Source organism: Lynx rufus, unplaced genomic scaffold (assembly GCF_022079265.1).
Source record: "Lynx rufus isolate CCGP_SWC_20201006 ecotype Redwood Valley unplaced genomic scaffold, mLynRuf1.p SCAF_8, whole genome shotgun sequence".
NCBI lineage: Eukaryota > Metazoa > Chordata > Mammalia > Carnivora > Felidae > Lynx > Lynx rufus.
The window spans coordinates 101,656,287-101,684,259 of record NW_025814896.1 but is presented as its reverse complement, the minus strand read 5'-3'; the positions used below and the strand labels follow the sequence as shown (position 1 = coordinate 101,684,259).

General features: G+C 39.0%; 1 protein-coding gene across 5 annotated transcripts in view; it reads right to left on the bottom strand.

Moving 5' to 3' along the window:
* Positions 1-27,973, bottom strand: part of RMND5A (required for meiotic nuclear division 5 homolog A) — a 70,347-nt gene that overhangs the window by 31,158 nt on the left and 11,216 nt on the right. For 3 of the 5 annotated variants that reach the window (XM_047069671.1, XM_047069668.1, XM_047069669.1), the window contains exons 2-5: positions 17,957-18,099; positions 9,645-9,749; positions 2,069-2,203; positions 188-288 (exon numbers count right to left, since the gene is read on the bottom strand). In XM_047069671.1, coding sequence (XP_046925627.1) covers positions 188-288; positions 2,069-2,203; positions 9,645-9,749; positions 17,957-18,099 — 484 coding nt within the window. The remainder of the gene's footprint in view (positions 1-187; positions 289-2,068; positions 2,204-9,644; positions 9,750-17,956; positions 18,100-27,973) is intronic. The other 2 variants (XM_047069670.1, XM_047069673.1) reach the window with 2 other exon arrangements.

The following is a 27,973-nucleotide window of genomic DNA, read 5'->3' as shown; positions in this document are numbered from 1 at the left end:
CATCCCCCATTCTCACTTTGCTAAAAGAAAGAAAATAATTCTTCCTCACTTTCTCTGAAGTCTACCCCAGGTGAGATATATAGAGGGGTACAGATATATGTCAAAATCTCTAATGTGTTTTCTAATTAAGTTTCCTTACAGAGAGTTCTCCCCAAGTATTCAAAAGAAAACAAACACAGGAACTCACTCCAGAGCAGGTCTCAGAACTCTGACTTTTAATGCTTCTAAAATTCTATTTAACTCCACAAACGGTTCTTTCTGACTTGGGTCTACAGAAAGACCAGATTCCTGAAAAAACAGAAAGAACTTTTGTTAGCAGTAATCAGACAAAGAAATATATTAAAAGCATATTCTAAATTATAAAATATGAGGCAAGCCATTAAAAAATAATTTTTAACATGTGTTTCTATGGTACAGACTGATGACTGAGTCCTACTAACATTCCTTCTTCTTTCCCAAAGTAGCAGAGCCCCCAGATTTTAGCTGAGTACATAACTGTATGGAATAAAGCTGTACTCCATAACTGTATGGAGTATGACTTTGCGAGATGGAAGTTCTGGCCGGTGAAATACAAACATGTACTCTTTTCCCTTTCTTGGAATACCAAAAGGTGTACCTAGAGTTCTGGTTGCTATCCTGGACCATAAGGACAGGGGACACCTTAGTAACAGCAGAGCTACACGGAGGCTACGTCCCCAAAAGCCTCATGGAGCATAGCTACTATAGATGCTGTGGATGGCTTACTACTTCCTATTTCTGTGCAAGAGAAATATGATCCATTATTTTTAAGCCAGTGGTATTTTGGGTCTTTGTTACTTATAAATAAGCTTAACGCTAAAAGACACAATTCACTTTAGGAAATTTACATGGACACACACAAAATTCCCATAAAGGTACAGAGAAAGACTTGAATTATTGGCTTTCCGAATTATTTAAAATAGAAGGGGTGCCTGGCTGGCTAAGTCAGTAGAGCATGCAACTCTTGATCCTGGCGTAAGTTCAAGCCCCATGTTGGGTGTAGAGATTACTTAACAATAAAATCTTAAAAAAAAAAAAAGAAAAAAGAAAAGGCTTAGATTAGAGGTCTAGCTTACACACTGACATTAAACTATTTAATTTTCATAGTCCTTCACTTTTCTAAACAGAAAATACAGTAACATATGGTGGACTAAAAGGGAGTTTGAAGACACATGAATTTGGGACTGAATCCTAGTTTCTTAACGAAGAACCCATATGGCCTTGGGCAAGCTACTTCTCCAGACCTCGGGTTCCTTATCTGTAGAATGGAAGCAATTTCTACCTCACAGGATTGCAGTAAGGAATAAAGGCAGGGCTTGGCCTGTGGCTCTAAATACATGGCAGCTGCCATTATTACAACTAGGTAGAATGGATGAACTATTCTGAGATCCTTAAGCTCATATCTACTAGCAATAAAAGGCAAAGCTGCTCACTGAAGTAAATTTTAGCTTGAAACTTATTTGATAAACAAAATGCTGCAAGTTGGGCCAGATCAGCAGAACATATGTAAACTTCTTTATCCTCTTCTTCTCTGCTATACTACCTTCCTTAACAAAAGAGGAAATGGAGAAAGTAGTATCACTTTTGACCCCTTGGTTGATTACCTGGGACCGCTGTGATGAGGCAGGAATAAGGAAAAAAAACAACTCAAGTAAGAAGTTCTAGAACTGTGGGGCATGTGGGTGGCTCAGTCAGTTAAGCATCTGCCTTCAGCTCAGGTCATGATCTCACAGTTCATGAGTTCCAGTGCCACACTGAACTCTACACTGACAGTGCAGAGCCTGCTTCGGAGCCTCTGTATCCCTCTCTTTCAGCCCCTCCCCCTGCTCGCGCTCTCACGTGCTCTCTCTCAAAAATAAACACAAAAAAATTCTTCAAAAAAAAAAAAAAGGAAAGAAAAAAGGACTTTCTAGTAAAATGAGGTCAGCCCTGGTACTTAAAATATTAAAAATCTGTCTGTGGCCAAAAGAAAACTCAAAACTCCCCTGAGTTCCCTCATTTTGTATCATGTTCTCACCCACCGGCACACTGTTAGCAGGCACACCGTTACCTGGCAGAGCTCCTCGGCTACATCCAGCATCCCTTGTCGAAAGAAGTGCTCCACCATCACCTCATTGAGAAGCCTCTGACTGTCTGCCTGCCAGCAGCCATCTATTCCCACACTGCTAATGTCAGAATCAAAATTCTGAAAAAAAGAAAACAAATCATGAGTTGACTAGGATATACCATTTTATATGATCTTCACCCTACCTAACAGAAAGAGTACCCTTCATTTCACTCAGATATCCACAGTAAGTACCCAATTCAAATTATCTGCAGCCTACCACAAGAAGTAGTTTTTCCACTGCTTTCCAAAACTTGTCACCCTCACTGATTATTGCTGGAAGAGTAAATGGGTACATTTTCAGAGGGGATTTGGGAAAATACATACATTTAGTCATTTCTGTGGATAAACTGATTTCTAGTGAATACAGCAATATTTTCAGGTATACAGTGCTAACTATACAAACATGTTCAATACAGTACTGTCTAACTGGAAAAGAGAGAAAACCCATATGTCCAACACAGGATTAAATAATCATGGCAAGGCCCAACAACTGCTGTGCCAAGGTAGGGGTTGGGGGGAGGGAAAATGGCCAAGTAATTAAGAGAGCAGACTCTGAGGCTAATCTACCTGGGTTTGAATCCTCATTCTCTCTCTTACTAGCTGTGTGATCTTCGCCAAATTAGTCAAAGTCTTTGAGCCTCAGCTTCCTTAAGTGGAGAAAATAAAAGTACCTTCCTATTATGGGCTGAACTTCATCTTCTCAAAATTCCCATGTTGAAGTCCTAATTCTCAGTACCTCACTAAATTAAAATGAGGTCATTACAGTGAGCCCTAATCCAACAGGACTGGTATCCTTATAAAAAGAGGGAATTAGGACACAGACAGGTACAGAGGAAAGGCCATGTGTTATTAACTGAATATCTAGATGTCCCCATCTCCACCCCTCCCGAATTCCTACATTGAAGCCCCAACCACCAACGTAACTGTATTTAGAGACGTCTGTGAGGAAGTGATAATAGTTAAATGATGCCACAAGGGTGGGGCCTTAATCTGATAGGGCTAGGGCTCTTATCAGACAACAGGAGAAACACCAGAGTGTTCTCTGTCTCTCTACCCTGTGAGGACAGTGTGAGAAGGCAATCATCTATAAGCCAGGAAGGAGGCTGCCTGCCCTCAATAGGAAATGAATTGGCCAGCACCTTGATCTTAGACTTCCCAGTCCTCAGAACTGTGAGAAAAATAAATTTCTGTTGTTTAAATAACCTAGTCTATGGTATTTTGTTTTGGCAGTTCAAATGGACTAAGACACCATGTGAAGACACCGGGAGAAGATGGCTATCTACCAGCCATGAAGACCGGTCTCAGAAGAAACCAACCCTGCCAGCATCTTGATCTTGAACTTCCAATCTCCAGAGCTGTGGAAAAACAGAGGTCTGTTTAAGCCACCCAGTCTGTGGCATTTTGTTACAGCAGCCCTGGCAAATTAATACATTCCCTTATTGGTTAAATGAAATGGTGGTTGCTATTATTCTAGTATTACCATTCACAATGAAAAAGTGAGGTTCATTACTCTACATCTACTAACACAGAAAAATGCCCAGGACACCTTAAGGGAAAAAAAAAGCAAGTTTTACAAAATTATGACCCCATTTTTGTTTAAAAAAAAAAGAAAGAAATTCTTGTAAAAGCTTAGGAAAAAGCCTGAAAGAATATACATTAAAGTTTTAGCAGAGATTATCACTGGAGATTACCACTCTCCACACAAAGAACAAATGTTCCTTTTATAAGAAAATAAAGGATTTTTTCAAAACACATGTTAAGAGTTCCAGTTCTGGGTAAGATCATGTAAACACATTCCACTCTATCCCACTGAATACAGTTATAAAATCAGGACAGAATGAATGCAGCAGCCATTTAAGGACACTAAAAAGTAACTACAAGGGCACTTGGGTGGCTCAGTCAGTTAAGCTTCCGACTTCAAGCTCAGGTCATGATCTCAGTTTGTGAGTTCAAGCCCCAGATCAGGCTCGCTGCTGTCAGCACAGAGCCTGCTTTGGATCATCTGTCCCCCACTCTCTCTGCCCCTCTCCTGCTTGTTCTCTCAATTAATTAATTAATTTTTTAAAAAGTAATTACATATGTTCCTCCACTTATGATTACATCCTGATAAACTCATAAGTTGAAAATAAGGTAAATTGAAAATGCATTTAATACACCTAAGTTACTAAACATCATAACTTGGCCTAGCCTATCTTAAACATGCTTAGAATGCTTACGTTAGCCTATAGTTGGGCAAAATCATGTAACACAAAGCCTATTTTATAATAAAGTATAGAATATCTCATGTAATTTATTGAATGCTGTAATGCAGATCATACTGCAAAGTATCACTAGCCCAGGAAAAGATCAAAATTCAAAATTCCAAGTACGGTTTCTACTGAATGCCTATCACTTTCACACCATCATAAAGTCAAAAAATTTTAAGTCAAATCATCGCAAGTCAGGGACCATAACAGTAGTAAGTGGATTGAGAAGAGGGTCACAGAACTAGTAGTGAGTTTACTATTTTTCTCCCACCACTACCTCTCAGCCTGGATGCAATACAGCCAGAACACAGAACGAGGCACCCAGAATATGGACACAGAACTCCAGGAGAAGCCCTCTAGTTCTGGCATGAGAAACAGGAATGGGTTTCTCCTACCGTTCAGAAAGACAGGAAGGGAAATCACATGTTTTTCCCCTCCATTTTCTTGCAACTCTAGCTCAAGGCAGTCTGTAGGTGCACTAGTTTTTGACTGTTAATTTAAATCAATTTTATTATCTCACAGCTTGATAGATCAGAAGTCCAACAGGCTCCAGCAGTTTCTCTGTTCCAGGCCCCACGAAGCTGAAATCAAGGTGTCGGTGACCTAGGCTCTTGTTTTGAGAATATGGGACGAATCTGCTTCCAGATTCATTCAGGTTCTTGCAGAATGCAGTTCCATGCAGTTTTAAGACCAGGGTCCTTGTTTCCTAACTGGCATAGGGAGTGTTTTCAGCTTATAGAAGCCACTCACATTCCCTAGCTCATGGCCCCCTCTATCTTCAAAGCCAACAACAGAGGTGACATCCCTCACACTTTGAATTTCTTTCTACCAACCTCTACTGCTTTTAAGAACTCATGTGAATTATACCAGGCTCACCTAGATAATCTCCCTATTTTAAGGTCGACTGCTTAGTAACCTTAATTATACCTGTAAAGTCCCTTCACAGCGGTAACTAGATTAATGTCTGAATAACCAGGGGACAAGAATCTTGGGAGGATATCTTTAGAAATCTACCTCTACAGCGAGAAACCTAAAACTCTGAGGGGGGGGGGTCCTTTCTCTCTAATCAGAGGAGCTGTGGTCCCAAGAAGGAGGGGCAAAAACCTCTACTGCATCTGCTCTCTGTCCTTCTACCACCCACCCCCAGGTACAGGCATAATCTCGGTAAATGCACAGAGCAGGGTAAACAAAGCCCCAGCTTTCAGGCTGAATGACCAAAACAGCAGCCCCAGAGAACCATAAAGTCATAGGGAGATCCCAGAGAGGGAAGAATTAAACAACATGACCCTTTAAAGTTGTTTCTGAACCCTTAGGTTCACTCTCAAGTTTCACGTGCATGGGTCTGACCCTAAGGAATATGCCAGACTTTGAAAACTAAACTAGGGGACAGAACTAGATTCCAGGTCCCAGAATGGCTGTTGGTTGGCATACAAACGGGACACATTAAAATAGCTCAGACACTGAAATTACAACTCAGAGAAGACTGATCAGAACTTACAGCCTGAACCCAACCAGGTTGACTGTCTGCTAAAACAAAAACATTAACATTCTCCATAGAATTTACACGAGACCCAGAATCTCGTAACATAATATGGGTGACCCTTGAACAACATGGGTTTGAACTACAAATATCCACTTATATGTGAATTCTTTTTCTGATAAATACAGTAAGATAAATGTATGTTCTCTTCCTTACGATTTTCTCAGTAACATTTTCTTTTCTCTAGCTTACTTTACTTAAGAATATAGTATATAATGCATGCAACATACAAAATGTGTTAGGGCACCTGGGTGGCTCAGTCGGTTAAGTGTCCTACTTCAGCTCAGGACATGATCTCACAGTTTGTGGGTTCGAGCCCCGTGTCAGGCAGGCTCTGTGCTGACAGCTTGGAGCCTGGAGCCCACTTCAGATTCTGTGTCTCCCTCTCTCTGCCCCTCCCCTGCTTGTTCTCTCTCTCTCAAAAATAAAATAAAAACATTTTAAAAAATGTGTGTTAACTGTTTATGTTATCATAACATAATATGTATGGCTTCTGGTCACAGTAAGTTACCAGTTTCGGGGGAGTCAAAAGTTATATGCAGAATTTCAATTGTGCGGGATATTGTTCAAGGGTCAACTGTATTTAATTTTTTTTTTTAACGTTTATTTATTTTTGAGACAGAGAGAGACAAAGCATGAATGGGGGAGGGTCAGAGAGAGGGAGACACAGAATCTGAAACAGGCTCCAGGCTCTGAGCTGTCAGCACAGAGCCCGACACGGGGCTCGAACTCACGGACCGCGAGATAATGACCTGGGCCGAAGTCGGCCGATTAACCGACTGAGCCACCCAGGCGCCCCTAGGGTCAACTGTATTTAAAAATGTCCAGGATACAATCCAAAATTACTTGGCATACAAAGAACTAAGAAAATCTAAACTCACATGGGAATAAATGTTCAGCAGACATCAATGCCAAGAGAACAAAGACACTGAAATCATCAAAGACTTTAGATATCAAGTTATAAAACTGCTCTAATAAGGAAGAACACTTTCAAACAAAAGACAGAAGGTCTTAGCAAAGAAACAGAAGATACGGTAATCAAAATAAACTCATTGGATGGACTCAATAATAGAATGGAGGTGATAACACAAAAAGTCAGTGAAAATCAATAGAAATGATCTAAACAACAATAAAAAGGGGTGCCTGGGTGGTTTAGTCAGTTAGTGTTTGACTTTGGCTCAGGTCATGATCTTGCAGCCTGGAGCCTGCTTCAGACTCTGTGTCTCCCTCTCTCTTTGCTCCTCCTCTGCTCGTGCTCTCTCTCTCAAAAATAAATAAACATTAAGAAAATAATGAAAATAAACAAAAAAAACCCTGGAAAACATGAAGACAGCGTCAGAGACCTGTGGGACAAAAAACACCTGACATGCACTTCATCAGAGTATCAGAAGGAGAGAAGAGTGTAATGTAGAAAAAAATATTCCCCAGTCTTAGCAAAAGACATAAACCTATAGACTCCAGAAGCTCAGCAAACTTGTAAAAGGATACACTCAAAGAAATTCAAACCCAGACACCTCACAATCAAACTGGTGAAAACTGAAGACAAAGAAAAAATCTTGAAAGTTGCTAGAGAAAAGTGAAGCACTGCTTATAGAATTCTCTACAGAAACCATGGAGACTAGAAAGAAGTGGCATGTTTTTCAAGTACTGAAAGAAAAGAACAGTCATCCCAGAATTTTATGTCAAGTAAAAATATCCTCTACAAATGAAGATGAAATAAAAACATTCCCAGATAAAGGAAAGCTGAATTTGTTGCCAGAAGACCTGCTCTGAAACAACTGTTATAATAGGTTCTCTAGATAGAAAATGATACCGTAAGTAAACTCTGAACATCAAGAGTAAAGGAAGAAAAGTCTACTTTGTGGTCTAAAAGCTTTCCCTGACCAATTTTATTTCCATTCCCTAAATCTTTCACAGGCATTACCCCCTAATAATCTTCTTGCATTTTTTAAGTACATAAATTTAATTAGATAAGATCATTTAGATTTAACTGAAATTATAATCCTAGGAAATCACTGCTTAAATCAGACCAAGAAACACAGGATTATTTTATAGCACATACAACAACAGGCAGGAACTACTGATCACCTACCATTTACAATTACCACAATGAAGGAGTTGTCCTCTCCCAAACTGAGCATCTCTTTCTTTAAAGAGCTATCTACCCTATTTTTAGATGTCAACACATATATTAAGACTAAGACTTATTCAGACAAAAACCAAAATGAACAATCCAAAATTACTGTCAGAATCTAAATTTTTATTAACTTGATTTTTATAAACATCTTTCTTGGTCTAGTACTTAACGTAAAGAATACTAATAATACAAAGCACCGAGATGCTAAAGCAATAGCTTCCACACGCGTACTAAATCTAGGTTGCCCCTAGCACTGAAGAAAAGGCCACAAATGCTTGGCTCTCTAATTTCAAATCAACTTATGAGATTCTGCCTGTTGAGAGATGCCTTCATAACAGTTTACCAATGCTTTTGAGTAGATTATTGTAGCTTTACGCCGTTTATGACCACTAGAATGCTAGAAGTAGAGATGGTGCTAATTCTGTTCCTAATACTGTCCAGTATCTGTGGGTACACAAAGCCCCAGGCAAATGGTCATTCAAATGAATAAAGGGATGGGTATCTGAAGACGATTTCATTTATATATTTGATTTATATATATTTACATATTCATTTATAGATATTTCATTTATTTATATATTTCATACATATTTATATATTCATTTATATTATATATTTATATATTTCATTTATAACAAACTCAGGAATCTGCCAGTATTTCTCTAAATGTCTAAGTGTAACCTATAAGCAAGAATTATTGAGACTACATAAGAAAGATTCCTCACTGATCTGTCGACCTCATTCAATCCAAACATAGTCTTCAGACTTCCAAATATTCATTTAATAATTATTTTCCAATCCCATCAATCTCCAACAAATTTATAAGGTATCTGTTCTGTAGGAAAGAAATGAAACAACTTTGGAAGACATACTCATCAGCTCAAAGGACAGGACATGTTAAAAGAAACTATTTCATTTGGTAGTATATATTAAGTCCAAATTTTAATAGCTACCATCAGATAGTAACTGCTCAAGAATTCCTTTGTGGCACCTGGGTGGCTGAGTCAGGCCTCTCACTCTTGATTTCAGCTCAGGTCATGATCTCATAGTTCATGGTATCAAGACCCGAGTCGGGATCCACAATGAGTCTGGTGGGATTCTCTCCCTCCCTCCCCAACTCTCTCTCAAAATAAACATTAAAAAAAAAAAAAATCCTTCAAATCTTCTCTTAATATACATAAAAAAGTAAAATTCGACCATTTTGAAATGTTAAAATTTAATATTTAAACAAATTTGAACAATTTTACTATGCCCCTCACATACCTTTATTTCCATAACGTATGCCATGGTCCCTGTTATACGGGTAAGAAAAAAATCAAATGCTCAGGATGTCTTTTTACTACATTCAAGTTCTATAACTTATTTGATAGGTTCGGAAAATATAACTAAGCATGAATAAGCAATGCACTAGATGAAATGTTCTGAGCTTCCTTCTGCCATTCTGACTTTCCAGTATAGACTACTAAGAAAATAAAATACTTTCATAGCTTATTTTCTGTTCACCTATAGTAAAAATTACAGCTAAAATTATAAAAAGAGGTTGAGGAAATGCAACACAGTGTTAGAACTCCTTTTGTTATAACTGCACGTTCTTACTGTTGCATCAGTGCTAGGATCAGTTCCAGCTTCTGTTGCTAGGTGACCAAATTCGTTTGCATGGCTGCAGGAAATCAGTAGCATTGCACAGAAGCCAAGAAGTGGCTAATAAAAAGAAATATCTATTATTAGTACTTCTGTTTTACTGTACTTTTCCCTCTCATATTTTTAAAGAAAAAAGAACGTGAGAAGAGGTTCTTAAAAGGTGAAAGCAGGATTCAAACATGAATCAAAAGCAAAAGAGCACACATTCAAGGGTGTGTCTGTCTGAAGAGGATGTTATAGCTTAGAAAGAAACTCAAGGATACACGAATTCATATACTACCTCATATATGTACTTCGTGTCATTCATATTTTTGATGAATTTAAGTTTTAAAATCTGGAAGCTGAGACAGAGAAGGAATAAATAGCTTTAATAAAACATTATGAAGGGTGCCTGGGTGGCTCAGTCGGTTAGGCAGCCGACTCTTGATTCCAGGTCAGGTCATGATCTCAGGTTCTTAAGTTTGAGCCCCTCATCGGGCTCTGAACTGACAGTGAGGAGCCTGCTTGGGATTCTCTCTTTTTCTCTCTCTGCTCTTCCCCAACTTGTGCTCCCTCTCTCTACTTCAAAATAGGTGAATAAACTTAAAAAAAAAATTACAAAACTATGAAATCTAAACAGATCATCCTCTTTGGCCACATCACGAACATGCTTACACACTGGTTAAACTTTAAGGACTGTTTTTGACTGTTCACCATCCAAAACCAATACCCTTCCGAAATACAGTTCATGAGATTATAATTATTGAGAAAGTGGTAACAATACATGATAAAATTCAGTATATGTTTCAATTCTTAAGTACAAATTCTTTAATACTATTAATAATATTTTAAAAAACGACCTACTTTTGAAGAAAAATTGGTGTTATAAACCTAACAATGTGCTATTGTTGCACATACCAGGAATCAATTTCCCTTCTAAGCATCCAGTCAATCTGGTTTAGCAGTGAGAGACAGAGATAAACTGCAAAAAATGCTTAATAGGGAATAAAAAGACCTGAATTCTGGTTACACAGTCTAGAGAAAGAAATCTACTTAACATATGTACATATTTTACATACATCCAAAAGAGGTGTTTTTTTTAAATTCCTCCCAAAATGAGAACAATCAAAATCCCCCATCAATAATAAAGACAAACAACCTAACTGAAAAAAATGGACAAACAATGAATAAGAAATTCACAAAAGAGAGACATTCTGATAGTCAAACACACGAATTGATGTTCAACCCCGAAGATGGTGATGGAAATGCAAATTGATACAACTAGATAATATTTCACATCTGATTAATTTAAGAAATCTTAAATCTGATAATACCAAGTATAGGTGAGAAGTGAGAAAACAGGGCTGCTACCGTACATGTTTGGTAGGACTGGAATTTGGTATAAGCTTTTCAGGGAAAAATGCAGCAAACCTAGTAAAGCTGATGATGAGGCACAAGGCCTCAGATGAAAATAACCCATATTTGGGCATATACCAGCCAGCAGTGCCTTGCAAACCATGGCTGGAAAATAAACTCAGTAGTGTGTCATAATCAGCATTTTTAGATGAATTTTTAGATGTAGATACTACCTTCTTAGACATTCCATTCTGTCCTCTGTAGGATATTCATACCTCTATTTTTATTTTCAAAATAGAGAGGTAGGTTGTGCCAAATCAAGGAAGGAGGAGGGGAAAGTCACACTAGTAACTTCTTACCTTGTAAACGAAGGGGAGAGTAATGTGGTGTGGTCAGAGATATGCCAGACTTCTGCGCTGGGCTTTTTAAAATCCTTAAAATGCTCCACAATCTAACCATCTGTCACATTTGCATCCTTATCCCTCACAATTATTTTACATACCTTCCTGCTCTGGTCTGACTGCCTCCTTATCTGAACAGATTACAGAAATCTGAGGGACTATTTTACTAATTCTCCCAAAGATGTCACATACCTCTTTCCACTCTAGATGCACACGAGAGAAATTCATACATACAGTGGCTACCCAAGGACACCAGGAGTTAATTCTCTCAAGGAACTCCAACTGAGGAAGTTTCTTCAAAGTCATAAAATCTGAGTATTTACCCAGTTCCTCCATTTGTTTTCTAGTTTTTTGATCAAAGTTTTCCCATCTGTATCTGTGGACAATCATCCCTATCTTACAAAGTGTTGATAAAAACTTATCCTAAAATATCTATTGGGACCTATCCCACAATAAGCCTTCAATACACAGTAGCTGAATCAAAAACCAGACCTTGCCACCAAATCCTGATTCTACATTTAAGAGAGTCTTCATTTTAGGAAACATAAATAAAAACAAAAAACACATTAACAGAAGCATTAATAACAAATTCATTAATTTAAAAATCACTTGAATACAATTACACACTGGATTAGTTGGCACAACTTACTGGGTGTAAGATCCCTTTTCCCTCTCAACCCAACCTGACCAGGACTCTAGAACAAGCTAGCTATTTCATCTTCTGGCCTCAGGCCAAAGTGGGTCTGTACCACCTCCAGGTTCAGTGGGATTATCTGATCCTGTATCCTAATAGGACTAGTGATTGCAAAGGTGTAGGCTTTCCTCTGTGGACTATACTTTAATGCAAATAATTATCATTACCAACTAAAGAATATAGTTTCATTCCGCTTGAAACAGGGTAAGAACAATACAGGCCCAGAGCTTACCGCTAATGACGTAATGTAACAGATGGCAAAGAAAACAGAACTTAACTCATCTTCGCTTTTGAGAATGATCTTCAGACTGAAAAAGGCAAAACCAGTATTGTTTCAGAGAAAATGGAGCCCAACACAAGTGAAGAGACCCAGAGAGCATCTAGCTGTTTATATGAGTCAGGACTCTTCGTTCTTATAAACAGAAGTCTCTTTTGCCCACACAAGTTGGATTTGAAGGACGCCCAGGTAACCAGGGGTAGGTAAGAGGGTAACTGAACCTCAAAAAATGTTCGTTCCCTCCCCACCTTTTGCCTCTATTTCTCTCTGCAAAAGCATTTTGTTTTCCACAACAGACCAGACTCTTTCAAGGACTACTAATCACTTCTAGGCTCACATATTCCCAGCCCTTCCTTCCATTAAGAGCTCTAATGAAAAAGGTCCTACAAGAGGACTTTGAGGTACTCACCCTGGAGCAAACAATTGTGGCCAAGCCTGGGGGGGTCAGATCCATCCTCAGACCATGCACTGTGGCCAAACCCAACGAGGTACTGAGAATGCAGCTGCTCCCAGTCAAATCACATAATTTAAAAACAAACATCTTCCATCTTGGCCACAAAGGTATGAGATTTTTATTTAGACACATAGTCTACTCCATTTCCTTGCAGTACTAAGTAGTAATTTGGGGAGAGGAGTTAGTTTGACACGTTTTATTTTATTTCTAGGGGACTATATTCCTGGCTTTTTATTATTGTTGCCTTTTTCATAATTTTGTTAACCATTCCTTTTCAGTAATTCTAAAAATTCCACTCAAAATATATTATCAAATTATCTGTCTATATTTCAGAACTCAACTTAGGTCTTTTTCTTCTCAGAGTGAAATTTCCATTTCTAGTCATTTTCATTTCCTTTTTCCTTCATTACCAGTAACATCTCTCTACTACATAAGGATTTATCCATTACATAACAAAACTTTAGAGCTAGTACATATCTGACTTCACCCACTCTGTATCTATATGGCTAAATCCAACACCTTTTCTCCCATTGGTATCTTTTTCTCCTCTCATGCCACAGTCAAACCTACATAAAAGGCAGCTCCAGATGGTTCACACAGAACTATCTTAAATATTCTACATTTCACTTTTTATAGCTTTATGCCATTTTTTAACATAGTCAGCATTTTGCCTCACCCATGCAGATGCTCCATCTACTGGTAGAATATCAGCTTAGGCTTATGGTTTTTATTTTATCATTATTTTTTTAATGTTTATTCATTTTTGAGAGACAGAGAAAGAAAGAGCACGAGCAGGGGAGAGGCAGAAAGAGACGGAGATACAGAATCTGAACAGGTTCCAAGCTGTCAGTACAGAGCCCCTCAATGCAGGGCTTGAACCCACGGACCATGAGATCATAAGCTGAGCTGAAGTTGGACAGTTAACTGAGCAAGCCAGCCAGGCGCACCTAGGCCAATAGCCCTTAAAACACTACTGCCCCTGCAAAGGCCTAACTGATTTCCTAGCACAGTGTTTAAGCATAGACTCATGAGTGAGATCTTTTTCCAAAACCTGATTCAGCACTTCCAAGCTGCACACCTGGGGTATGTTACTTAATATCTGAGTCTTAAAATGGGAAAAAAGTACCAGCATCATAGAATATAGATATATGTACAGCACTCAGCCCAGTAGCTGGAACACTGTCAAAATTCAGTAAGTGACAGCTATTATCTTCCTACTCCTGACTTCTCCTTAGTCTAATTTCACCCTATTTAATGAGGGCAAGCAAATCCTCAACTGCTTAAATCATTCACTCCCTTTTCCCCTAATCTCAAATCATTAGGCTTTCCATCAACCTGATCCTGCTTTTTCCTGATAAGGCAGCCACTCCAATTGAGTCAGTCCCTGAGAGTCTTTCACAGTCCAGCATTTATTTCACTGTTGTTCAGCCTCCTTCTCAGCCTTGCAGAAAACCACACCTCACTCTGCTGTTTTGAAATCTTACCTGTTCTTCCAAGTCAAATTTAAGATACCAACTCCACAAAACTTAAACAAGGGCACAATGATCTTCCATTTACAGTAAGCAAAGCCCATCCCATGCAAATTTATTTTACATTGCCTCAGAAGTTTTCCAGTTCTTTCACGTGTACAAGCAGCACTCTTATGTGACCAACTAGACCATAATCTTCTAAAGAACATGGACTATGTATTTTGCTTTCAATTATCCCACAGCAAATTTCAGACAATTTCAAATCTTAACACTATTTATTTTAATACTGACACACACACACACACACACACACACACACACACACACACACACACCCCTAAAGCAGTAATCACATATCTAAAGCAGTAATGGTTTTATTTTTTCTTACTTAGGAAGTAAACTAAAAAAAAAAAAAAAAAAAAAAGCCAAAAGACTAAGTAAAACACTAAAGTAAATGCCCTAAGCAGGAGAGAACTCTAGATGTTCTTAAAATGGGAAAGGAAATAAGAAATAGCCCAACACATTGTTTTTACTAAAAATAATTTGCCACAGAACCCAATGGCTGATACTATTTATTTTAAATAGTGATCATACTGTGGGCATCTGAAAAGAGTCAACACATTAAGGCAGAAATCTTCAATAATTTTTTATGTTCACAATAATTAAAAGCCAGAAAGTGCCTTAGCTAATGCCACAAACTTCTTTTCTGCTTACTTTAAGTGATGACTAAAGAACTTTAAAACAAGCTTTAAAACATTAAAGGAAAAAAAATCATCAAGCATGTCAAAAATTTACTCATGTTCCTCACTCAAAACCAGCCTGCTCATAAAGGAGTCACCAGCTTCTCTGTCCTCCTCTTGGCAGGGTGGAAAAATGTGTCCATAACATGGTGTTCACAGGCTGCTTCACAGCATTCCAGTTCATTACTCAAGTCTGTTTGTGGTACTTAAAGGCTTGTGCCACAATGGCTTCAGCTTCATCCTGTTTGCTCACCGCCAGCCCAAAGGAGTCCACCCTGCCCTGTTACAACAGGTGGCCCTGGAAGCTTGTACAGATTTATTTACCAGATCTAAGCTAAAAGAAAAGGAAGACTTTACAAGTCAGTGGAATCTTCTACAACAGCCTACACAGAATTCCTTATGTATGCGGGAAGCACAATGTCTGGTTCGTTCTAGTGGGGTAACAGCTTCCTACAGCTGAGGCCAAGCAGATACTCCCACCCCGAAAAAGGGGGAGGGAAGGAGAAAATGCAGTGAAACATGTTAGAGAAGTGGGCTAAAAGATCCAGGCTTTCTTCTGTGCCCCAGGACTATAATTCAACAGTTATCAATATCAACCTAACAATGTAGTTTCATAGGACGGGTCAGGGTCAGAAGAATCTGGAATCCAGGTCACCTAGAACCTAAACTACTTTCACAGCAACATAAAGCTACAACAAAAAAAAAAATTTTTTTTTACTTGAAAAAGCCCTTATAACTTCCACATACATGAAAAAAAATGTCCTCAAAAGAGAAATGAGTAAATTAAAATATATAACTAGGAATATCCACCTGAAACACATCCCCACCAAAAAAGCCAGAACGTAGATTACTCCTCATGCATTCCCTGGGTATCCATGTTTGTTTGTCCCAAACAAAAAGGGACACTTTTGTTTCTAGTACCAAATACACTTAAATGTTTTGTCTCAAAGATTAGCCAAAATATCTGACAAGCATTATGAATATTTGTAAAGACCTGGTGGATCAGAAGGAAGACACACTTCCCAATTCACTGATAGCTGAGGAACAAGAATTAAGAAGAGGATTCTGATAATCATGACAGGACAACAGGCACAATCTAGGAAATGAGGACAGGTGGTCACCCTGTCAGTGGTAGAATACAGAGCTAGTGAATTACTGGCCCAAATGCTCCAGATCCTAGGGGCCAGCAGTCCAAGTACTTGAGCTATGGCTGCTGAGGCCATCCTCACCTCTCCCGATTCTCAGATCTCTTCTCAGATTCTTTCTCTGATTGGCTGTGAAAACCTCAGCTGTTGTCACTGTCATGGCCATCTTCTGGTCTTACTCTCCCCCCACTCTGTCATAACTACAGGCAGCCTGATGGTCAAGCAGATGCCTCCTGGAACGTCTAGGAACCTCCAACCTCTAGGTTTGAACCATCAGAACCATTAGATTGCCTTGACCACTGTCAGCCACCAAAACCTGAAGCTTCCTAAATACCACCAGTAGTTACTCTACCTAGAGAAACTGAAGGTTCCTCACCCACAGTGATTTAAGATTCTCTCTAAAGGCCCCATCACCATTCCAGTAAGTACTTAAGCCAGTACAGGCCAACTGAAGACTTCCAATCCCATAGCCCCCAAAAAGTCTAATGCCAAAGCCACTTCCAATGCTGTGTTCACTCACTTGGAGTCACCAAATAGGCATCACAACCTCAAAGCTATTTCAGAGAATACTCACTGCCTTCCCAGCCTTTGCTAGCAAATGCCATCACTAACCCAAAATGGGGCTGCTGCTGCCAACACTACTTCTCTGGCCTCGTTTGCTGAGTTGAAGCCCTCAGCACTACGATAGTGGCAAAAGCTCTCTGAAAGGGCGCTAACACTTCTGTAAACCACAGCTACCCAAACAATCCCGAGAGCCTCTGCCACACACAGTCCTGCCACACTGTACCTACCAGTTAAAGAGATCTATCTCCTTAGAAGCATATAGTTCTGCCTCAGGCTGCCTGGTCTAGCCCTTCAATACTACTGCTTTATAGGGTAATTTCTAACAGCTAGGTTTACCCATGAGTTAGACAAAGCCACTCTCCGGATTCCATGAGTTTCCACCTACATCATAGCTATTAGCTCTCTTACATACAAACTAAGCAACTCATAGGACTGCTTTTGCTACAAAAAGCTCTTCCCAAAAGTTCTTCCCACCTTCCCAGAAGTTTACAATGGGTCAACAAAAACGTCCATAACCAGTTACAAACTCCCCAATGGCTGATGTAGTCAGGGGTATCACATAGTAACCTTATACCTCTTCTCTTAGGCCCCACTAGGACTATGAACTCCAAAGGCAAAAGTGGTCCAGTGCTAAAAATAACTGCTTATAAGGAAGATTCAAGAGATGTCACTGGAACAATCACCCAACAGAAATAACTGGCCCTGCCGGCTAGCAACCAACCCACTCACTCACACAGAACACAACACTGGAGAAAAGCAGCTAGCATGTCCACAGGAAGACAACAGTTAGGATGATGCAGGGGAGACGGATGCAAGGGTGTTATTCTAACTGCCCCATAAGAGAGACACAGCCAGGGAACTACTCAGGAAGTAGGAAAAGTTACCCCTGTAAACACACTCCCTCATAGTAGCTAAAATTTCTTTGTAAATTTACTCATCATGATACTAGGAACTGCAATCATACAAGCAAATGGATAAACAACAAGGCTGTAAGAAGGTTTGCTGTATTTTTCTTTTTCTTTTTTTAAATATCAACAGAAAACTTTAAGAATAACATAATAAAACCAGATCTGCAGAAGTTGTTAAAAGCAAGCATAAAATAATTGGAGAAAGCAAATGTTATCAAAGCAGTGACAGGAGATGAAGGATGCTTTTTAAAAATCTCAAACACTTCCTTCAACACCATACCTTATCAATGGCTTTTCCAACCCGAGAAACACTGCTGTGGATGTCTTTGTGGTCTGAGGCCAATTTTTGAACAGTATCCTTTATTCTTTTACAGCACTGTGTCAAAACAAGTGAAAGTGTCCCTGATAATTCAGCATCTTGGCCTATAAAAATGAAAGAAAGAAAGAAAAGAAAGAAGGAAGATTGGTTACTCATGAAAGCAAACCCAAAAGACAGCAAATTTCAAATGGGCCCTTTAGAACATGAGAGTTGGAAGAAAAGTGAAGAAAAACAAATATCTGCTTTGAAGCAGATGGTCACACTCACAGATAACATTTTTCAAGTGAATGCTAAGAAAGCTATCTTAATTTATTTTTTGGAATAAATAAGAAAACTTTACTAGGAAATAAACCACTTTTGTAATTACCAAAATAGCACAGACTGTGAATAATACTGCCAAGGCATTTTTCAAAAAATATGTCTAAGTGAATAAACTCAGTTATTCAATCCACTTAAAGTAAACTGTTCAAATTATTCTCAAAACAGTTTCATCGTTACTAAATTTCCTGAAGAGATTATTTAGTCCAAATGCTTTATATTCTATATGAAAGATAGAAAAAAACCCAACAAACTTCTTTGGATACCATGTTGAAAGGCATGAACATAGCAGAAAAAGTTATCATATCCCCATGTATAAGGCACAGTGAGCCATTCTTATAAGGGTTCCCACCACCCTACCTGATAACAGAGGCTTACTGTGCCCTAAAGTGTATACAATGTGGTTTATGATGAATTCCTGCTTTCCTTATGGGAGTCTAGAATTACGCTATACGCTAAGGCAGAGAGTGCCTATATGACCAGTCCCCAATAAACACCCTGAGCACTACCTCTCTAGAGAGCTTCCCTGGTAGACAACACTTCAAACTTGCTACAATTTGATGTCAGAGGAATTAAATGTGCCCTGCCTGTGTGACACTACACTGAGAGAGGACTCTTGGAAATTTTCTCCTGGTTTCCTCTGGACTTTGCCCCATGAGCCTTTTCCCTTGGTTGATTTTGCTTTGTACCCTCTTGCTATATAATAAACCTTAGCCATGAGTGTGACTACATGCTGAGTCCTATGTGTCTTCCTAGTGATCACTGGAATCTAAAGGTGGTCTTGGGGACCTTGATACACATGACAAATCAACGGAAAGTTACTAGAATTTAAATCCTCTTTCCCAGTGCTACCTCCTCAGGAAAAAGGGAGGAAAAGAAGATGGGAGGAAGAGAGAGAACAAACTGAGTCATGTTGTCAATTACCTCATCTATCTACATATCCCCACCTGTGAGTAACAGGCCTGGCTTCTAAACCCCTACTCACTATAACAGTGATTCTTAAACTGCAATTTACATCAGAATCACCTGAAGGTCTAGTTAAAACAAAAGAGTTGACCCCCCCCCCCCCAGTTTCTAATTCAAGAGCTCTGGGATGGGGCCCAAGAATCCGAACAAGAACAACCCCAAAACTACAGTAGTCCTAGGATGTTCATTTATTCAACAAATATTTATAGAGAACTCATTACGTGACAGGTATAGCAGTGACGCAAAACCATCAAGTACCACCATCAAGTACCTAGGCTGCCTTAAAACGTACCTTCTGGTGAGCAAGATAAACACCACAAAGTATCAATTATATACAGTATGACAAAAGATGATATATGCTACTGGGGGAGAAAAAGTTGTGTAGAAGAGATGGGGAGTGCATTTGAGCTGAACAATCACAATCTTAAACAGAGTGGACATTATAGGCCTCACTGAGAAAGTGGTATCTGAGTAAATACTTGAAAGAAATGAGGGAACCAGCCTTGGGGCTACTGTGGGGGTTGAAGGGCAGCATATCTGCCACCCTAAAATTAGCTTCTTTGGCATAAGGATTATTTTGAGCATATTATTGTGAGAAACAGCAGATGCAGGAAAAACTCTGAAAACAGTAAAAGTTACCCTTTTGTAAGGGAAATTTACATTTAGAAATCTCCATCAGTAAGAATGTCTCCCTCTCTATACCTCGAAAAGAAGAAATGGCACTAAATCATAAGAAACCTATCAATGAAGAAGGCTCAGATTTATATCTGAGTAACAAACTTTACTCTTACTGTGCTTTTCCTGATAAACTGGTCTCCCCACACCTTTCCTGAACTCTAAGCCACCTTTTTGACTTGCTCATTTTTCTCCGGGAACCTCCCACGTGTACGAGGTATATATGTTAACAAACTGTTTTTCTCTTGCTAATCTGCCTTTTTTTTTAATTTTTTTTTTTTTTCAACGTTTATTTATTTTTGGGACAGAGAGAGACAGAGCATGAACGGGGGAGGGGCAGAGAGAGAGGGAGACACAGAATCGGAAACAGGCTCCAGGCTCTGAGCAGTCAGCACAGAGCCTGACGCGGGGCTCGAACTCACGGACCGCGAGATCGTGACCTGGCTGAAGTCGGACACTTAACCGACTGCGCCACCCAGGCGCCCCTGTCTTGCTAATCTGCCTTTTATTACAGGGGTCTCAGCCAAGAACTCACAAGGTTAGAGGAACAATTCTTTTTCCTCTCCTTCAGGGGAAAGCATTCCAGGCAGAGGGAGCAAAAGCCCTTACAGAAATATCCTAGATTATTCAAGGAACAGCAAAGAAGCCAGTGTGGCTAAAGTAGATGTCTGGCAAAGAAAAAGAGGAGAAAATGTTTAAAAGATTACGGGGTCCTGATCTTGCAGGGCCTTTTTGGCATTATAAAAGGCTTCTTAGACTTTATTTTGAGTGAAAGGGATATCCACTGCAAGGTTTTGAACAGAGCAGGTACAAAAACTGACACATTTTAGTATGGCCATTCTGGCTCAGGACAGGAGTAGAAGAACAGAAGCAGGAAGAGTAGTTAGGAGGCTGGGGCAGCATTCTAGATGAGAGGACAGTGGCTCAGCCCAGGGTGTTAGACGTGGAGGTGGTGAGAAGTGGCTGGATTCTGGATATATTTTGATGATAAAGCCAACAGGATTTCCTGACTTAAGTATGAGGAAAGAAAAGGACTTACAGATGACTCTAAACTTTTTAGCTTAAGTCAACTGGAAAGATGGAGTTGTCTTCAATTAGAATAATACAGATGAAAAGCTGAGCAGGTATGAGAGGAAGAAGAGATAGAGTTCAGTTTCAGCTTGTTAAATTTCATATGTGAGTAGTCACTTCAGTGCACATGAGGAGGAGTTAGACATACAAACTTGGAGTTCAAGAGCAAAAACAGGGCTGGATATATAAACTTGTGAGTCACTGGCATGTAGATGATACTTAAAGCCATGAGGCTAAATCAATGAAATCATCAAAAGAATTAGTACAGACACAAAGAAGTAGTAAAAGACAAGAGTCCTGGAAACTCCAAGTTTATAAGACCACGATAAAGTCAAACTGGAAGAGGAGACTAACTGAAACACTGTGATGTAGGAGAAAAATCAAGTATGGTGCTGGGGAAGCCAAGTAAAGAAAATGTGTCAAGGAGGAAGAAGTAACCAAGTGTATTAAATGCTCTGCTATGTTAAGTAAGATGTGGACTAAGAGCTGACCACTGGATTTATAATGTGGAAGTTAAGAGTGACCATGACAAGAACAGTTTCTCTCAAGTTTCAAGAAAAGAAACCTAGAAGGGGCATCTGCATGGCTTAGTTGGTTGAGTGTCTGAGTCTTGATTTTGCCTCAGATCATGATCCTATGCTGACGGTTCAGAGCCTGGTTGGGATTCTCTCTGTCCCGTCTCTCTCAAAATTAAAGGAAAGAGATAAGGGGGAAGGGGGAAAGGGTAAGGGGGAAGGGGGAAGAAGGAAGGGGGAGGGGAAAGGAAAGGAAAGGAAAGGAAAGGAAAGGAAAGGAAAGGAAAGGGGAAAGAGGGAGGGAGGGAAAAAACCAAACCTAGGGACTTCTAGGCACTATGAAGAAGGGAATATGTTTGGTTCAGTGACAACCACTGAGAGAAGTAAAAACGATAAGCAGACAGAAAATAGTGTCCATAAGGTAAGCAATCCAGTATGATGTGGCCAAAATAAATTGCCCTGATCTCTATTTACAATTATACGAAGTATGTATCAGGTGCTTCCAACATCTAGTAACATAATTTAAGCTAAGAGAAGACCTGGAAATTCAGGAAAATTTCAAAATCTGTCTAAAAGGTATCCCATACATACCTTGAACCAAAAGAATCTAACTGCTTCAGTAGCTCTACTGTGGCCATTTCTGTATCTAAACCTTACCTAACGTCAATAGCTTCATCTCCTCTATAAATCTCTCTGTTCACCGATTCACTCAGTCTTCTCAATTCCTAATGAATTCTGTTCTCTCCACCATTCCTCTGGCACTGAATCATATCCCACTCAACAATTTTATGTATAATCCCATCATCCATCTCAATTAGATACAAGTCCTGAAGGAAAGACAGATTCTTATTGTTAACTGTGTATTCCAGTCTTATCCTATTGTCTTGCAGTTTCATGCACTATTAATGTAAGTATTTGGATTGATGGCAGAGAGAAAAAAACAGTTAAAAAGAATGCCATATTCAACAAATGGTGCTGGAATAACCAGACATGCAAAAGAATCATACCATATACAAAAATTAACTCAAAATGGAATGAAGATCTAAATATAAAAGCCAAAACGATCAAATACCTAGAAGAGAATAAGAGCATTCTCGACCTTGGATTGAGCAATGGCTTCCTAGACATTATACCAAAAGCACAAGCAACAACAACAAAAAAAACCAGACAGATAAATTAATTACTTAATTCCTTCATTTGTTCAGTTGGCCTTTACCAAAACTAAAAACTCTTGTGCTCCAAATACTACCAAGAAAGTGAAAAGATAATCCACAGAATGGGAAAAAACATTTACAAGTCATATGTCAGATATGGGCCTAGTATCCAGAATATATAAAGAACTGTTAGAACCTTACAAGACAACCCAATTTAAAAGTGGGCAAAGAATTTTAATAGACATTTTCTTCCCAGAGAGAATAAGACAAAACACCATAAAAACAGGAAAAGATGCTCAACATCATTAGTCAAAAGAAAAATGCAAATCAAAACTACAATGAGAAACTACTTCACTCCTACTGAGATAGCTATGATGAAAAAGATGGACAACAAGAAGCGTTGGGGAGGATGCGGAAAACTTAGAACCCTCATATATTGCTGGTGGCTGTAAAATGGTGTAGCACTGAAAAAAACAGTTTGACAGTTCCTCAGAAAGTTAAAGAGTTACTGTATGATCCAGGAATTCCACTCTGAGGTACATACCCAAGAGAAATGAACACAGAGGTCCACACATAAGTTTGTACATGAATGTTCACAGCAGCATTATTCATACTAACCAAGAAGTGGAGTCAATCCAAATGTCCAAATGATGAATAGATAAGTGGGGCATATCCATAAAACGGAATATTATTTAGCCATAAGGAATGGAGCACTAATACATACAACACGGATGAACTTCAAAAACACTGTGTTAACTGAAATAAGCCAGACACAAAAGGCCATACATTGTGTGGTTCTATTTATATGAAATCTCCAAATCCATGGACAGAAGTAGATTCATGGGGGCCAGAGGCTGGGGAAGAGTAGAATGAGGAATGACTGTTAATAAGTATGAGGTTTCTTTTCGGAGTGATGAAAATGTTCTGGGATTAGATAACGGTAATGGGTGCACATCTCTGAACATACTGACAGGCAGTGAGTGAATCATACCCTTTAAAAGGGTGACTTTTATGGTATGTGAACTATTTTTCAATTTTAAAAATCTTACAAATGCAAGCTGTAAGTCCTATCCATTCTATCATATTTTTTTTTTCCCTACACTCAGTAGACAGCAAAGTAAACAAAAGGTTAAAGAACAAAACGGCAAAGACCACAGCAGAGGATAGAGGTCATCTGGAATTTACCAATTGAACTTCCAAGCCCCAATCTTGAAATCCATCATTTTCCAATCTCAGCAACTTAAATGTCTGAAGTTTGGTGCCTTTGTCATCTTTTTTTTTCCTTTACCATCTACAAGACCCTCCACTTTTTGTTTTTCAAGTTTATAAATGACAGACACTAGTAGCATAAGGTCAATTAATAAACACAGAGTTTTCAGTATGCCCCAAGGAAAAATAATTTCTACAATGTATTTGGAAGTGTAGGAAAAGTACAATGGAATAATCTGAAAGAGAACCCTGGGAAAGCCCTGTTCAAAGAGAAAGATTCCACTAATGCATTTTCAAATGGATTTAGTGGAAAGCAGCCAAAGGTAAAAACAGGTTTAGAAATCACTATAATAATCAAATTGACTGAGACCAAACCTCTAAGTCCTAAAGGGAGAGTTCTAATGTTCTTCTGATTTCTCTGTCTTAAAACGAAACCTGCTTCTAGGAGAACCTTTCTGTGAAAGAAATCTAATTGGATTTAGTTCCTAGAAATAAAGTGGGAGGATTACTGTGACAACCATCTTTACCATAACTAAACTGGATGTGAAAGTATATGTTAGAACCCCGACTGGCCACTGCAAGGGTCACTTTTTACCCAGAATGACGTCCTGTGCCAACTGTCTTTCCATGCAGTAAACCTCTTTGGACTCAAGCCCCATGCACAAGCATAAAAGAAATAGTTCTGAGGCAGTGCTCATTACTTACAGTGACCAAAAGTATTTTTTTAAGACTGTTTTTTTTAGAGCAGTTTTAGGTTTACAACAAAATTGAGGGCACACAGAGATTCCCCATTTTCACCTTGCCCCTATGCATGCACAGCCTCTTCCATTATCAACATCCCCCACCTGAAATGTACTTTATTTTTATTTTTTTTTAATTTTTTTTTAACGTTTTATTTATTTTTGAGACAGAGAGAGACAGAGCATGAACAGGGGAGGGTCAGCAAGAGGGAGACACAGAATCTGAAACAGGCTCCAGGCTCTGAGCTGTCAGCACAGAGCCCGACGCGGGGCTCGAACTCATGGACCGCGAGATCATGACCTGAGCCGAAGTCGGCTGCTTAACCGACTGAGCCACCCAGGCGCCCGGAAACGTACTTTATTTTTAAACCAAGGATGAACCTATACCGACACATCATTATCACCCAAAGTCCACAGTTACTGTAGCGTTCACCATTGGTGTTGCACCTGTGGGTTTTGACAAATGTGTAAGAGCATATATCCCTCACTATGGTATCATGCAGAGTATTTTTACTGCCCTAAAAATCCTCTGTGCTCTGCCTCTTCATCTCTCTCCTCCACCCCACCCCTGGCAAGCACTAATTCTTTTGTCTCCTTCCATAGGTTTCCCTTCCTCAGAAGGTTAGATAGTTGGAATCACATAGCATGTAGCATTTTCAGATTGGCTTTTCATCTGGTAATACGCATTTTTAAGGTTCCTCCATGTCTTTTCATGGCTTGATCCTTTCTTTTCAGCAATGAATAATATTACATTATCTGCATGTACTGCACTTTAGCCATTCACCTAACTAAAGAACATCTTGGTTGCTTCCAAGTTTTGGCAGTTATGAATTAAAAGCTACTATAAACAGTCTGTGAAGGTTTTTGTATGGACATGTTTTCAACTCCTTTGGGTAAATACCAAGGTGCACGATTGCTGCATTTCATAGTAAGAGTAGTGTTTACTTTTGTAAGAAATTGCCAAGCTGTCTTCCAAAGTGGCTGTACCACAAAAGTACTTTTTACAATTTTTATTTTTTTTTAATTTTAGAGCAAGAGAAAGCAGGGGAGAGAAAGAATCTTAAGCAGGTTCCATGCTCAGTGTGGAGTCCAACTCAGGGCTCAATACCACAATCCTAGAATCAGGACCTGAGCCAAAATCAAGAGTCAAATGCTCAACTGACTGAGCCACCAAAGCACCCCTAAAATTACTTTTATCATTATTTAATTCAACAGATAAAATAATTGGTACATCCATAAGAGATTTTAAATCCAAACAAAGAACCAACACACACGGTTGGTCTTTCAATACAATAGAATGATACTCTCAGAAACTAGAATAATCATAGTCTCTTCCAAAATCAGACAAACTAAATTAAACATATCTGAGTGAACTCCTAAATCATTTTTTTTTTTAATTTTTTTCAACGTTTTTATTTATTTTTGGGACAGAGAGAGACAGAGCATGAACGGGGGAGGGGCAGAGAGAGAGGGAGACACAGAATCGGAAACAGGCTCCAGGCTCCGAGCCATCAGCCCAGAGCCTGACGCGGGGCTCGAACTCACGGACCGCGAGATCGTGACCTGGCTGAAGTCGGACGCTTAACCGACTGCGCCACCCAGGCGCCCCCTAAATCATTTTTTTTAATAGAGCACAGCTATGACTTCAAGCTCTGCCTTGGGCTTCATTTACTGTCTAGCGATTTCAAGATTTATGTCCATTAGTTTCACAGAAATAAACTAGAAAAATGTTTGTTTCCACAGCATCCTGTACTTCCCTATCAGAGTTTCAGACTTAATTGTAAATATTTGTCTATCACCCCCATGAAATTACTTGAAGACCGGAAACTCGATTGCTTAATCTCCAGTGTTTAGCATGGTAACTGACATATATTAGGCATCCAATAACTATTTACCAAAGGAATAGAAAAATAATATATATATTTTTTTTTATTTAAGAAGGCTCCATGCCCAACGTGGGGCTCTATCTTACGACCCCAAGATCGAAAGTCACATGCTCTACTGACCGAGCCAGCCAAGGGCCCCTAAAAATTATGTATTACATATTCTAATTTTCAAGCCCAGCACTGGAGACTCCTGGCACTATGACATACTCTGAACTAACTCCCTCTGAAACTGCAGGCAGTGTCACACTCAGCAGCTCACTCACCTTCCACTTCCTTCCAGGATGTTTAGTGCATACTACACAATAGCATTACGGCTTAAATTTTCCAAATACCAAATAAATAAACAGACACACACACACACACACACACACACACACACACCACAAATTTCCAAACAAAACACATTCATAGAATAAAGTCCCCACAGTTGTAAGCACCTTCCCCTTTCCAGATAATGACCAATCCCTCCCCTCAAAAACCTTAAATAAGTACGTAAAGACTTGGAAAAAAATTAACAGGCTTGTGTCTGAGTCAGTTTGTGTTTGTAAAACAAAATCATGCCACGGTGTGTCGAAAAAATGAAACACATTTCAACTTTAGTAGATACATGTTCCTATAAAAGTACACCCCAAGTCAAAATGTAGGAAGGCAGGACAAACTTACACAATTAAGAGTGCCCTGTTCCCACAAAGGGAAAAATTATAAATTCCTATTTATACCTTGGTTTTTATAAATAACTTTTCAATGCAGTCTATCATTTTTTACATTTATTTGTTCAATTATTTCCCTTCAGTACTAATCACATGGCTTAAGACAACCATAGGTCCAACTATGTGACAAGATTTACTCATCACTTTGGCTAATCTAATACAATCAAGACAAAGATGATTGAAAGCTATGTTCTCATCCCTACTCAGTGTTTACATTTTCAATTTGTTTGCCATTTATTTTTATGGTATCAGGAGGAAAAAAAAACCCTCAAATAATTGCACATACTGTTAAAGAAAGATAAACAGCTTGTTGGTAGGCAGCACTATAATGGTGTGGCTTGATATGTCTGCTCATGGACAGATAATTAAAAGTTCTAATTTGGTCTGTAAAAGGCAGCTTAAAGGTGTCAATTACACTATGCAGTGCATGCTGCCTAAGAGTCCAACACATGAGACTATAATTAAGAGCATTCTATAAAAAAGTGGTGAGGCACAACACAGGAAGGTGACTACTATGATGATTACTCAGATGTCCAAAACGGCTGAAAACCTTACCACCTAGGACTACAATATTTTGATAGAAGCAAATAGTAGCATTCCCCAGAAATCACGAAGACTTGACTTTACAATCTTATCAATATCATGGAGGCAGAAAAAAATTTAAATATCCAAGTTTATAAATATTATATATATTGCATTTGAGCTCCTTTGCATTATTAAAAGTTAATTTCACT